The sequence below is a fragment of the Fundulus heteroclitus genome, chromosome 7 (assembly GCF_011125445.2).
Source record: "Fundulus heteroclitus isolate FHET01 chromosome 7, MU-UCD_Fhet_4.1, whole genome shotgun sequence".
NCBI classification, from domain to species: Eukaryota; Metazoa; Chordata; class Actinopteri; order Cyprinodontiformes; family Fundulidae; genus Fundulus; species Fundulus heteroclitus.
In genome coordinates this window covers 23,747,041-23,760,673 of record NC_046367.1, presented here as the reverse complement: position 1 = coordinate 23,760,673, position 13,633 = coordinate 23,747,041, and the positions used below count along the sequence as shown (strand labels likewise).

General features: G+C 42.5%; 1 protein-coding gene across 1 annotated transcript; it reads right to left on the bottom strand.

Annotated features, from left to right (window-relative positions):
- Window positions 1-711: 711 nt before the first annotated feature.
- On the bottom strand, window positions 712-12,733 carry fancb (FA complementation group B). The gene is made up of 8 exons (XM_012873246.3): window positions 11,586-12,733; window positions 10,370-10,525; window positions 10,194-10,283; window positions 9,337-9,465; window positions 4,631-4,803; window positions 3,576-3,994; window positions 3,250-3,490; window positions 712-1,230 (listed from the first exon to the last, which is right to left on the bottom strand). Exons 1-8 carry the CDS (start codon window positions 12,498-12,500, stop codon window positions 789-791), a joined length of 2,565 nt encoding a protein of 854 aa, XP_012728700.2. The 5' UTR covers window positions 12,501-12,733; the 3' UTR covers window positions 712-788.
- Window positions 12,734-13,633: the final 900 nt, after the last annotated feature.

The window sequence follows — 13,633 nt, the reverse complement described above, 5'->3', positions numbered from 1 at the left end:
GACCTGGAAAACCCTATAAACTGGTGAAGCTGCCGCTGACCATATGTATCCGATTTGTGTACCGAGTTGAAGATCACTGCAGTGAAGATCGTCTGCACAGCATCAAAAGAGAAACAGCTTTTTTTATTGAATCAGTGAAGAGTGAAACACTATGACCATGGGGGGAAAGCACCACTAAAAGCTTTTGGTCAAGTACAGTCAGGAAATGTATAAAGATTTGCCCTGCCACAACCTCCTGTCCTTAACTTTAGTCTTTATTCCCTGCGGATCAGCACGTAGCACAAGCAGCAGCCACAGATATTAAAGGGTGCCTTTTTAACGCAGAGGGTCTAAAGGGACAGGAAGTGAATGAGGAGGGAGCCGAATCACAACAGCATCCGATTAGGGCTGTGAATCCCAAGAGATCCAACAACAAAAAAAAATCGTCTGAATGTTCGGCCAAAGGGAAATGGACAGATAAAAACCGAAAGAGGCTGAGTAGACTCAACTCTCAACAGTCTTTGTTTGTTGATGTTTTTTTTTTGTTGTTGTTTTTTTTACATGTCCTGTCCTGATTAATTAGGCATACAGCATGGTGGGTCTGGTTGCCTTATGGTGTCGGGAGAAATCTGCTCTCTGGAAAAGGTTTATTCTACCTCTTGCGTAACTGAAATTAATATTTTCAGATTCACAGTTGCCTGCTTATAATGACTAGTCTTAACACAAAAAAAATATTTTACCAATTTTTTATTAAATCTGTGTTTATCAGTGCCAGTGTTTTGTAGTAGAGAAACAGGTAACAAGTACTTTCAACAGAAACCATCTTCCCAACATCTCAGTTGACCCGTCATCTGTGCCTGTTGAAGAGCTGCCAAATCTGCGTCCATCTTGACTTTTGAAATGCTTTTGATCATCTCGCGATACCTCCCGGCATCCACCAGGGGGCTCAGCCTCACCCTGCTCTTCTCCACGTTCTGCTGCCACGCCTCCCTCCTACACCTAATGAGCTCCTCTGCAGAACCAGGCCCTTGAATCTCCTCGTGTCCAGTGCGCCCCTTATTGCTCTCTTCTTCCTCTTTGCCACACAGAAGTGAGGATAAGCCCTCTCTGAGTGACAGCACCTCTTTTTCCAGAGCAGAAGCAAAGTCTTCAGCTGTGCTCTGACGTGTTGTGCACTTGACAGGCTGGATGGAGCAAGAATCAGGGAGGTATGTCAGCATGGAGTCCAAGAACTGGAGCATTTGTAATTGGCTGCAAAGGAAGAGTAGAATCAGATTCTGCATGTTAAAAACACATTAAACACTGCAAGAAATAATAATAAAAAAAGGTTCCTTGGAGCCTTTTAATCATTTTTGTCGTATGCCATCTGATTCACAGAGACATACCTTTTCAGTTTTATTAACAGGATTTGTAATGTTAAGAGCTCTGCTTTGCCAGAGCACCAAAATCTCTTTGATATTCGGGAGAACATCACACAGACGCACGCCTTAGCCAACTTCAAAGGCTTGTCAACTTGGACTGTGTTTATGGAAATTCAGCAGAACTACTTTGCAGGACCACCTTTCTGTATGCATTAACTAAAACGGCATAATTTAATATTCTGAGCAGCGATACTGCAGTTGACGGCTTAAGGAGAAATCTATATTCTGGATATTACAAGGCTTTAGATCATATTAGCAGCATTTGCTATTTTAGAAACGTGCAAACCAGTGAATATGTGGAACACGGTAAATCAGGAAAGATAAAACCAGATCCTGTTTATTGGACACAAAAGGGCAATCATATTAAAATGGATTGAACTAATTCTCCCGCGGTGCAAATATTATTTTACGTTCTCATTAAACATTACCAGGAACAAAAGAACATAAACCAGCTCCATTTATGGACAGATTATCCAGCGAAGACTAACCACCATCTAAGGAATTGACATTCAATGTCTTGCATTCTTTCACCTTCAGCTTATTCAAGGTACATCTCCAGGCTTCAGTGGATTTTATGTGACAGACCAACACAAAATTCCTCACAGTTATGAGCTAAAAATTATGATACATTTTCTATTTATTTGTAATAAAAAAATCTGATACGGGTGGCAGGCAAAAGTATAGGCACCTGGCAATCTGATGCTCCTCAATAAAAACCAACAAGTGATGTCTAAAAATGCACCTAACCCGTAGAGTCCAACTGCGTGTAATTTAATCTCTGTACGAATTAACCGCTACGCGAAGGCCTCAGAGGTTTGGTAGAGAACGGTGGAAAACAAAGGCCGTCATGAAGATTAGGGAACACGCCGGATGGGTCAAGGAAGGAGTTGTGGAGACGTTTAAAGGGGTTTTGTGCTATTGAGCAATATCCCAAGCTTTGAACATGTTAAAATGGGACGAGTGTGGCGCCACTGCAAACCTAAGTGGCTACGTCCATCCGCTCGAACTAATGGCAACGAGAACATTGGTCCATGGTAACTCTGGGGGAGCAGCAAAAATTCACAGCTCGGGTTGGAAGATCAGTCAACAGGAAAACTATTGCGCACTTAATGAAGCGTGGCAAAGGGAAAGTTATTGTGAATTAAGGCCAAGTCAGGAACACGGATCAAAACGGGAACTTTTTCCATACAAAAAGCTGTGCGTGGCCAAATGAACGAACAGTGCACGTCACACTGATCGCACCATTCCGACCGTGAAACGAAGCGACAGCATCATTTTGTGCGGATGTCGCTCTTCACCGGGATCAGGGCGGCTCGTCAGAGGTGATGGCGGCGTGCTTGGAGCTAAATGTAGCGCAATCCAGGGAGAAAACCTGCTGAAGACTTGAGACCGGGGGCAAAGGTTCTCCTTCCAGCAGGACAATGCTACAATGGTTTAGATCAAAGCATATGCATGTGTTAGAATGGCCCAGTCAAAGTCCAGATCTAAATCCAACAAGCCCCCCCCCCCAACCTGATTGATCTCTAGCTATCTTGCAAAGTAAATCTGTAGAGTTGCAAAGCTGGTACAGATAGACCAAAAAGTTCTTCAGCTGTAATTGTTGCGAAAGGTTGTTCTGCAAAATCCTGAGGTCAGATACTTACACCTTTCAGAGTTTCATTGTGTAAACTTCCCATTTATTTGCTTTAGGTAAGTTTATAACCATAAAAAAAATTATAAAATACTTTAAAAAGTTTGGGGTTGACAAAAGGTGAAAAGGTTCAAGGGGCAAGAATACTTTGCAAGACATTGTGTACAGGTGGGTCTGCAGGCATCAATTAGGCTTTCTCGGATTCAGCCAATGATTTACCTGGAGTGGATGGATAAATTTCCTTGGAAAGGGTTTATCTGATGCCAGCGCAGCAGCATTGGACCAGAACATCCAGGGGAATCCAAAAGTAGATGCTCAGGGCTCACTTCTATCTTTTTAAAACCCTCTCTCCTCTTGATCCAGCCATCTACGTCACCCAAACTATAATCTGGAGAGTCAATGCGAAAGAGCCAGTGATCCAGAACGGTCAACAGGCTCAGCAGGTCTTCTCTAATCTCATCTGAAAAAAAATAAAAAGAAAGAAAACGATAAGCGATAAACGTTTCATGATTAAAAGCTGGAGTTGTGAGCTTATCAGATTTCACCTGATCTGATTTGAGGGTTCTGCAGTAGAGGCTTCTGGCAGAGATCATGAACGTTAACTGAAACATCCCCGCAGTGCAGTACAGCTGTTGCCGGGCGGCTCTCAGGGACAAGAGACTCTCCTTCCTCCACGTAATGAAGCATGGCGCGGCACTTGACACAGCCAGAGGTCAGCAGAGGCGCCAGCTCGGTCGCCGCAGTCACGGCCAGCCTGCGCGCCTCGGGATCGTCGCCGGCGACGCGCCGCTTGCTTCTTTTGGCAGCGGGCTCCGAGAACGGCCGGCCAGATGACGAGGCGGGGAGGGTGGGAGTGGGGGGGCCGCGCGCAGGCAGCCAGAACACTTGGCTCCGGGTCTGGATTACCGCAGGCGAGCTCTGGCCCGGCTCTGTCAGGAGGGATAAGCTCACACCGCTCGCTGGTCTGGAACAAAAATAACACCATCATGAACAATCAGATATCACACAGATAGCGCGTGAGCAAACTGGAAATTAAACAGGAACCTGCGGTCAGTGTGTGTGTGTGTGTGTGTGTGTGTGTACACGTAGGGGCAGCTGGTGTGCTGATTAAACACACACAAGCTGGTGAGGTTACATCAGCTGTAAAGGCTGGCAATAAAAACAAAACTCTTTTTGATATGTTCTCAAAGTAACGTGGGAACGTGCGGATGAGGGAGTCGGCGTTTCTCGTTCTCCACACAAGACGGCGGTCATCCTGTCCGCGTGTGTCTGACGTGACGCTGGGAACCGCAGTCCGACCGGGTAAACTACTGTACTTTATAAACTACAGGTGCATCACATTAATGTGGAATATAAAAAATGATTGAATTCAGTGTTAGGTTTAGGGCTAACCCTAAAACGAAATTAGCTCGACAATCTTTTACATTATTGACAATTACTTGGTTATAACATTTTTTGCAAGGATGATAATACAAAAGGTCCGACAGTAGTGCTTTGTTGATGTTTGCGCTTCAGCTTACAGACCAAATACTGGCAGTGTGCATCGTCCAAAAAAAAAAAAAAAAAAAAAAATGCAACTGATAAATGTGTATGTATTTACAGGCCACTTTCTGCAGATAGTATCAGTCCAACAACCAGCTGGTCCCCAGTGATGCGATGCCACAGCTTGTCAGCTTTAGGTTTGGAAGACGGCGCCGGCGTTTCATGCATCTTGTCATCCAGAGTCTCGCCGTCGGAGCCCTCGTCGCTGTCCCACAGGGCAACAAGGCCTTCCTAGACAGAGAGCACGGAGACCGTGATCGGCGGAGACAAAACGCGCGACGCCGCCGGCAGCGGCGGCCGTTTAGATCCCAAACGTCTCTGTTTGCTTTTCAGGCACAGTCGCAGTTGACTTTTCTCAACCCTGTCCAAAATGAAAGAGTGCTGCTGCTGCAAGACTGTTGGTGGAAACAAAGCTACGCTGCAATGCTTTTGATTTTATCTGTATTAGTAAGGTTTAACGTTGATGACTGCATGTTGGAAAATATTAAATCAATGATTAGCGCCCTTTAAGTATGCCAGCGCAATAATAATCACCTTATACAGACAGTTAAGACAGCCAATAAACAAATCCCAGATGCTTTCGCCCTTCGGCTAAACCTTTTCAGGAAGAAGATAATGTGGGAAAAAGGTTTTAGGAACTTTATGCTACTTTCAAAATAGCACGATCAGATCAACAAATGTTATGACAAAATCTTTGGTCTTAACTGAAACTTATTGTGTCTAAAAAAAAAAAAATAACTTGAATACTTTTTGTTACGTACAGTTCCATGTTTATTTTGCGCTCTTGATTCGTGTAAACTGTTTCTTTTTTTTAAAGGAAGATACAATGATCCAAGAATTTATTGTGGATTTCCTCTAATTCAGACATGGTCAACACTGCAAAATGAATCTAAAAATAAGTACAATTTTCTTGAAATAAATGCATTTGGTCTTGATTTGAGCAGATTATCTGCCAATGGAATGGGTATTTTGATACCTAAAATAAGATAATTAGATATACTGCACTAGAAATAAGATGATGGAGATGAGTTGTTCTTATTTTAAGTGCAAACATCTTATTCCATTGGCAGTCTTATTTACCACCTCAAATCAAGGACAAATCCACTCATTTCTAGTAAATTTGACTTACTTTTAGTTCCCTTTTTGCAGTGAAAATCATAAATTTAAGGCTTGAAAATATTCCCACCCTCCCACAAATAATGGACGAAGGTCTCTTTTGCAAGTGGAATACAAGCCCCCGTGCTATTTGCCGGCACCGACAAGCTTCTGACTGAGTCCTGGCGGGTTATTTAACCACCTTTCTCATCAGAAATGGTAGACTTAATTTAACGGGCTTGGTTTCCTGGCACAGACCGAATTATTAACTGTGCTCAAGTTTCAACCATCTGACCCAATCTGCCAGCCTGAGCTAAAAAGGAAATGAGTTAGTTAACGCAGCAACCGCCCAGGAACCAACCAATGTTAAAACCTGAACCAGAAACTGCTGGTATACTGAAATAAGCCCCCCCACCGACCTAAAAATAACATTTTGAACTGCACATACGGATTAGGTGAATGTTTTCAGAACATGAAATGGTCACAGGAGACTGAGAAAGTTGGCAACAATTAGGGCTGACCAATGTCGAGATTTTTTCCATAAGAGATGTAAGATCAAACTATAGAATTATACATTTATGTATTCCAGTAGGTTATTTTTCAGCTGTTTCTTAAATTTAAGTACAGCACCACAAAAATGTTGCCTGTGAGGGTTAGGTTCAGGGATGCCTTTTTATTATTACTTTATAAAAGAAAAACATATTGAGATCAATATCTTATATCAGGATCAGCCTAAAATATCTAGATATTATTTTTGGTTGCCCAGCGCGAGCAACAATGACAAGAAGAATGTTGGGGTTTTTATTAAATTTTTTTGCTGAAAGGCTGTTTGTTACTGGTGCATTTTAGAAATTATTACAATAAAGGAAGACAGCCTTTAAAATTTTAAACTTCACCTCATATTAAAAGCTAACCGGCTCAAATTTGGCACACGACTGGATGCTCCAACGGATCCCAAACACGGCTCAAAACCACAATGGTACAAAATTATAACCTGACCCTAGCCAAATGAATTTCGCTCTGCCTAGCTCCACTCTAGGCAGAGCTAAGCGGAACGAAATTCATCTGGCTCGCCAGGTCAACAAAATTATACCCTATCAAACAAGTCTGAACTATCCTCTAAAACCTGGGCTGTGCCAGAAAAACAATTTATTTAAATTTTGCTTTAGCATTTACTATTTCTAATAAAAGACGTGCAGCCAAAAGTCCAGCCTGATATATAACTTAACTTTTGTTGAATGATGTAATGTTATTTATGAAAATGACTCAGTTAGCTTACAGTTTATGAGGGTTTCTTTCATGTTGATTGAACTTAACAGACATAGGTGGTTAACAACATTGTTTTACAGCGGGGTCTTATTTAGGATCCTTTGAATGTCTGGAGTTCGGTTCTAACTGGAGAGTCGGGGTAAAGACTCCCCAGAATCTGGCTCCAAAATATACAAACTATCCCTTTAACTCGGTTTGTTGACCTAATTTTACTTTAACATTCTTGGTAAATGAACCAATAGAGTTTGCCTGCAAGGCTTAAATTAATGTCCTTGTTGCTGTTAGACCGTTTTTTTACAGGACAGACAAGTAGCACAAATTACTTGTTCAGACAAGATTCAATTGCCTTTCAACCACCTGTCTCCCCAGTGTCAAACAAATATTCATCAGGGGTGGTAAATACATTAAAAAAGGAGTAAAAACAATCGGAAATGAAGAATGAATCATTCCTATTTGGTGACCTCTAAAAATACTTTAAAAGCCAAAAAGGTCAAATAAGAAATACAACTCAAAGTTAAGACCATCTTCGTCAGCTCGTAATATGAACATGACATGAATCCACCCGAGGGTTGGGCTGATCGACTGGTTGCTCAAGAACTAGCTGTTCAAGGCAGCGCACCCCAAGAAGAAATACCTGTCTCATAGGGAGGGGAAGCTGTCCGAAAACAATGAGCAGGATTTAAAACGATATTTTTCTCACCACTCCTGCCTGGCTAAAGGCCCTGTCCTTATAACTCTACAACACACAAAATAAACACCCTCCTTCAACAAGAGACAGAGTTTAATCCTAAAGCCGGGCTTCAATGAGCTTTAGCTTGCTCAAAGACAAACGAAATGACAAACTTAGATAAATTGATATACACTAAAGGCCAAAGATTAGGAAGCAAGATACAAAACTACAAAAGAAAAAGAAGAGTTATACAAAGACTGTGTAAACAGAACGACATTAGCTGTAGAGAGTTTTTCGTTACATTTTGCTTTTAAAGAAAGGCAGGATAAACGGAAACAAGAAACGGTTCCCAAATTATTTGGGCCTGTGGTGTCTATAGCTGCTAAGAAAAAGTGTTTTACACCCTTACAAATTTCTTCAGGTTTTTTTTTTTGTTTGTTTTTGGGGGTTTTTGTCACACCTTAAGGTTTCAGATCAAACTTGCTCTGTACTTTTCCAGCCCTTAAAGCTATACTCGGTAATCCAGTTCAGATTACCACTTTTTGTTATGTTGGGTAAAATCATCCTTCCATCCTGAAAGTAGTTCATACATTGTGTATTCACAAAAAGGAGGTTTAAAAAAAAAAAACATTCTCTGTGGGAGCTGCAGGCCTGTAAAAACGATAACTAATCCATGCCGTTCGGTCTGAAGGGCAGGAGTTTCAGAGTTTTGTTCCTGCCCTCACCCATAGACATTTTAAACTCACTCCCCTCCGTCCCTCAAGTTCCGGGGGATTTGCCTTATCTAGTGGTTGTCCCACATGCCAATCATTCTAACGCGCTCACATAACGACAGTGTGCGCGCTCGTACCTTTCTCGTTTCCGCTTGCTGGCTGCGCATGCGCACTTCTAGTGTTTATGTATCCGGTTAGCTTAGAGGCTAGGTTAGCGGGATAACTTAGCGGTTAGCTGTCCATTGTAGGTCTGCTGCTCTTGCAGTAGACTTTGAACATGGCTGAGAGTCGTAAGAAACGAACCGCGTTCATGTTTATGAGAAGAAGAGGAAGGCCTCAGTAGAAGGAAATAAGACTTTGGATTTTGGAGATTTTTTTTCACGCAATCCCCTGAATAGCGGTAGAGCAAGGTCTGTTATTCAAAAAGTGACTTGGAGAAACGTCCGGGAAAAATATATCAAATCCAACACCTATCCAGTCTGCATAGGAGCCCTGTATGAAAAAGAAGACTCAAATTTTTTCCTTAAATGGCATGTTCTCATGTTATTCCCATTTTGAAGAGTGCCTCAGAGATACGGGTCTGCGTCTTGCATCTTATTCATACCTTAAGGAACAAAAGAAGTCCCGGATTCCAAGTGAAAGGTTGCTTGATGCACCAATCAACACAACAAATTAGGCAAATATTTAAGCATTTATTTCATAGAATTTTCTAGAGGGGCCAGTAAAATAGATGTTGGTGATTTTTGTTCTGTTTATTTTAACATTTTGTGGATAATCACAGGGGCTATTTTAAGTGCATCTTTATGTAGACGTGCAATACTGAGAAAAGTAAATGGTATTAGGAGAAGCCCCCTTTTGGCTGGCATTCTTAAAAGCATTTTTACAGAGTGCGATATTCCTCTTTGAAAGCGTCCATAAAGCAGCATGAACACACAACTATCTGTTAATTAAATAACCACTAGGTCAGAAGGCTTATGCACCCAAACCAGACGGTTTTGAGGGTTACATGAACAGTACCTGCTCGGGCTGGCTGAGGACGGCCTCCCTCCCCGACAGCATCTCAGCGAGGACTTGGATTGATTGCTGCAGAACTCTGTCCTTCACTCTCACTTCTCTTTCAAGCTCTTGAAGGACGTTCAATCCACTCTAAATTCAAAATAATATTTGACTGAGAGGAATCTTTACAGGCAGGATACATAATGAACCGCTGAACGAATGAGCAGAGGTCAATGTCAATGTGTTGTAAAGTCACAGAAAAGCCCTCGTCCTCGTATAACACTCTACCTTTCAACACACAGAGCATAGGAACGGCTTTTAAATACATTTCAAAAACAAACCTCACTGTATTCTACAAGGACTTTATGCGACAAACCAACACAAAGTGGTCAATACAGTCATTGAGAAGTGGAAGGAAAAAGACACTATTTCCATCATTTTTGACCAACAAAAAAAGAAGAAGAAATATGGTATTTCTATTTTTTGCCCCCCTTTTACACTGACACCCCTAAATAAAATCAGTCTATTTATTTATATATATATATATATATATATATATATATATATATAGATAGATAGATAGATAGATAGATAGATAGATAGATAGATAGATAGATAGATAGATAGATAGATAGATAGATATTTTTATTTTTTTTAAAAATACTTGTTTTCACTTGCATGTTCAGCTCTACTTTGTGTTGATCTATCGCATAAAACCCTAATGGCAAAATGTAGAAAAGTTCAGCGGGTATGAATACTTTTGCCAGCAATAGATACATCTAATATGTAGACGATATCAGAGTAATGCAAGTAGACTGTTACACTATCAACCCAAACTCTAGTATTTCTTCGTCTGTAATGTTTTTTCAGGGGCTCACCTGTAATCTGGATTCCAGAGCTTGAAGAGTGAAGAGTGAGTTTTCTTGAGGGGGTAGGCTCGTCTTTGGCGCTTCAGAGTCTTGACCACTCTTAAAAAAAAATGATTAGACTATATAGAATTATCTGCACCAGTGATCTTTGTTAATATAGCATAAAGTGACTGGGGAAGCCTTACTGAGTAAGAAATACCACAGAGGTCAGTGATGAGGAATTTTTCCAGCGGCTCCCTGGATAACACTGGACCCCCGAAGAGCAGCAGCGCCTGCTCCGTTCCACATCCCAGGAAATCTCCCACGTGGGCGGAGCTGACCTCTGACCAGCAACAGGCTATCTGGAAAAGATTTGTCGCATACACTGGATTGAAAGCTCATCCGAATATCATCACTGCGTCTTGCAAAGGCGTTCACGCTCCTCGAGCGCTTTCAAATTTCGTCATGTTTCAGCCGCACACTCCAATGAATGGTGAAGAGAAAGAAAAACCTTACATGGCTTTCCATGTCTTTGACAAATATAAATCTGAAAAGCGTTTTGTGGATTTGTACTCAACCCACTGAGTCAGTCACCACTTCATAGAACTTACTTTTATTGCATTTAAATGATAAATGGCTTGAACTTGCATAGTATTTTACACTACAATCAGTCATTCACCCATTAGCCCATCGTTCAATGGAAAATAACTCATGGTCATTCGAACAGCATCCGTGAAAAGCGATTTCCAATTTGTGCCACATATGCTCCGTTAAATTTAGAGCCGTACTTTTAACTTGGTTAGAGCAGCGCGCTTGCGCTCAGAGAAGGATGCAAGTACCCGGTTCGATCCCCAGTGCCTGCACTCTGGGCAAACCTCTTTTGCAGCCCTAGTTTTCTTCTAGAATCAATTCGGACCAGCTTCCCAAGAGCATTCCCAAAGCATGATGATGCCACGACACATTCTTTGGCTCACGGACAATATATCAAGATTTTTTTTTTTTTCTATAGGGCTTGGGTTTGCAGCTGCCAAGTGTGAGCAGGCTGTACTGTAAAGTTACTTTAAGACTTTCTTTTAACAATTCCCTTGTTCTAGATCTGGATCCACATTTGCACAGTGGAAAACTGCTTGTACACGATTCATACTGCGTTGCAGCTGCACATATTTAGAATCAAACGAATAACCGACATCTGAAGATGAACGTGTGGCTGAATTCACAACATGCAGGCCACACCTTTCAGATTTGTTAACTATGTATTCTTCTCTTTCCACTTTACAGCGATCCCCCCCCCCTAGTTTGTGTCATAAAACCCTGATAAAATATTTTCAAGTTTGTTGGTTTTGGACTGAATGGGGAAAAAAGGCCTGAAGGGGTATGAATCCTTTTTACGGAACGCTGTATAGCCTTCATGCTTATGCGTACCTGAAATGTTTCCTTCCATACAGCACACACATGCCCCTGTTTAAAGAGCACAAGGAGCAGACACCCGCTTCTTCCGGTGTTAACCACCTGAACGTCGTCGGCCTGCTCAAAGGGCAGCTCACACGTGTCCCTCACTGTCCCGTTTTCAAAAAGCACCAGCTGCTTTTGCGAGGTGGCGGCAACCACCGCGCACCTCAGCGCGTCGCCCTCGCCGTCAGCCCGGAGGACGCGCACGCACTGCGTGATGCAGAGATAGGGACGGGGTAAAATCAAAGAGCCGTCAAACACTTGGCCCAACTCGAGGAAATAGCCAAGCGTCGACTGGGGTTGGTTGGTTAACAGCGGCTCTGAAAGCCCAAGAGCAAAAAGTTGCCCTTTATGGATGGGAAGTTCTCCAAAAAGCCAGCGCGAGGTTTGAACGGGTACCTCCCTGACGCCCGCTGCCAGGGGGGACGTGTAAAACGCGCTGTTGCCATGGCACCACAGCACCGTGGGGCCCTGCAGGATGCGCACCTTGCCCTTCATTTGATAGGGCAGCTTGAACTCGATGCAGGGCTCCAGCCGGTTTGGTGAGCCGGCGAGTGTGAGCAGGCTGTACTGGAAGCTGCCCCCCTTCTCGCTCCTCTTTGTCACCAAAACAAACGGAGTCTTGAGCCTCCTCTGGACGTCCAACGCACTTTCACACGTTACGACGTCCACGCGGGCCGCCAGCTTCCTGCTGATGGCGGCCGCCCCCTCTGTTGCCTTCACGAACGCGTTGCCTTCACGTTCAAAGTAGAAAGTGCGGAATGTCAGGCCGCTTCTTTCGCTCCCGTCGGCGCCCGGGTCGGGTTTGCAGGTAAAGAGGACGACCTTTCCGCCGTGCGAGAGGCTGTGGGCGTTTCGACGCGAATCTTCCGAGGAAGATTTCTCCATTATTGAGTGACGCTTCCGGGCAGGCTCGCTCTCTGCAGGCTGGAACCGGGTTGTCTTTTTTTTTTTTTTTTTTTCTTGACAGACTCACGTTGAAGCGAGAACTATACGACAAATCTCTCTGTAAGCAGTACAGAGACGCGCATTTAAGTTTTCGCACCGGCTAGGAGGAGCACAGCCTGTCCGTTCAGTCAAAATAGCCCGCCATATACCAACGCCGAAGTTGGCTTCCGTGTTGTGGAGCCAGGTTTTTGCTGTTGGTAAAGGGCTATTTCGCGACTTTTTGGAACATTTTGGACATTTGAACTTTTTGGTCATTTGTTGAACACAAGTTTCACAAATCAAATAAATGTCTGGAATTTTTTTATTATACATTGATGGGGAGTAAGGGGGTGTTAAAGCTGTGATAAAACATGTTTATCCTACAAGACACATTTGTAAGACTGTAAAATCAATGTTACATGTATCGGCTGCAACTCTGAACTGAACAAATTAAAAGTGGTGGTTGCAAGTAGAAAGTACAGCTGTGAATGGAAGTTTACAAGAGATACTACAAACAAAACAACAGCTTTCCTGGCCGTTGCCATATGGAAATTATAACCATAACGTTTTTATTTTGGAATTCCGACTATGTTAACTGGAATGTTTTTTAACTCGGGTTTACCCCATTCCAAGCTCATGTTTTCGAATTCCGAGGCAAATGGAATGCAACATAAGACAGGTTCTTGCCCCGGGCTGTGTCTCCAGATTGACCCAGAGACATTGGAGTGACCAACCATGCCTTCCACTTTTGTTTAAAAATGTGTATATTCATATTTACAAGGAAGAGGTATTTATTTTTTTCTGTATATTGTACTTAAAATGTCTACAATGAAAGAAATATGGAACCGTAGTCAAAGTTGTATGCTATTTCTGATTAAAAGGGATTCTATTTTTTTTCTGAATTCTGTTTCACAGTGGATTTTGTTTAAAAAAAATATTTGTCTTTGGTTATTTATTTTGTTCTAGTTCTTCAGGTTAGAACTGATCATAGTCAGCCGAGATACCACAAAAAAAAAAAAAAAAACATTTTAACAGCCTTCAGTTTCCAGTTATCAACCACAAGCTGACTTCAGCGCCGCTCAGTTCAGCTAAAC

What these genes read in the sequence shown, in the direction of transcription:
- fancb (XM_012873246.3), bottom strand. Translation starts at nt 12,500, where the DNA reads ATGGAGAAATCTTCCTCGGAAGATTCGCGTCGAAACGCCCACAGCCTC. An exon ending in TCCTCAGCCAGCCCGAGCAG is followed by an intron (nt 4,804 to 9,336) that starts GTACTGTTCATG and finishes CTCTCTGTCTAG; the next exon opens with GAAGGCCTTGTTGCCCTGTG. An exon ending in AATTTATCCATCCACTCCAG is followed by an intron (nt 1,231 to 3,249) that starts GTAAATCATTGG and finishes CTTCCTTTGCAG; the next exon opens with CCAATTACAAATGCTCCAGT.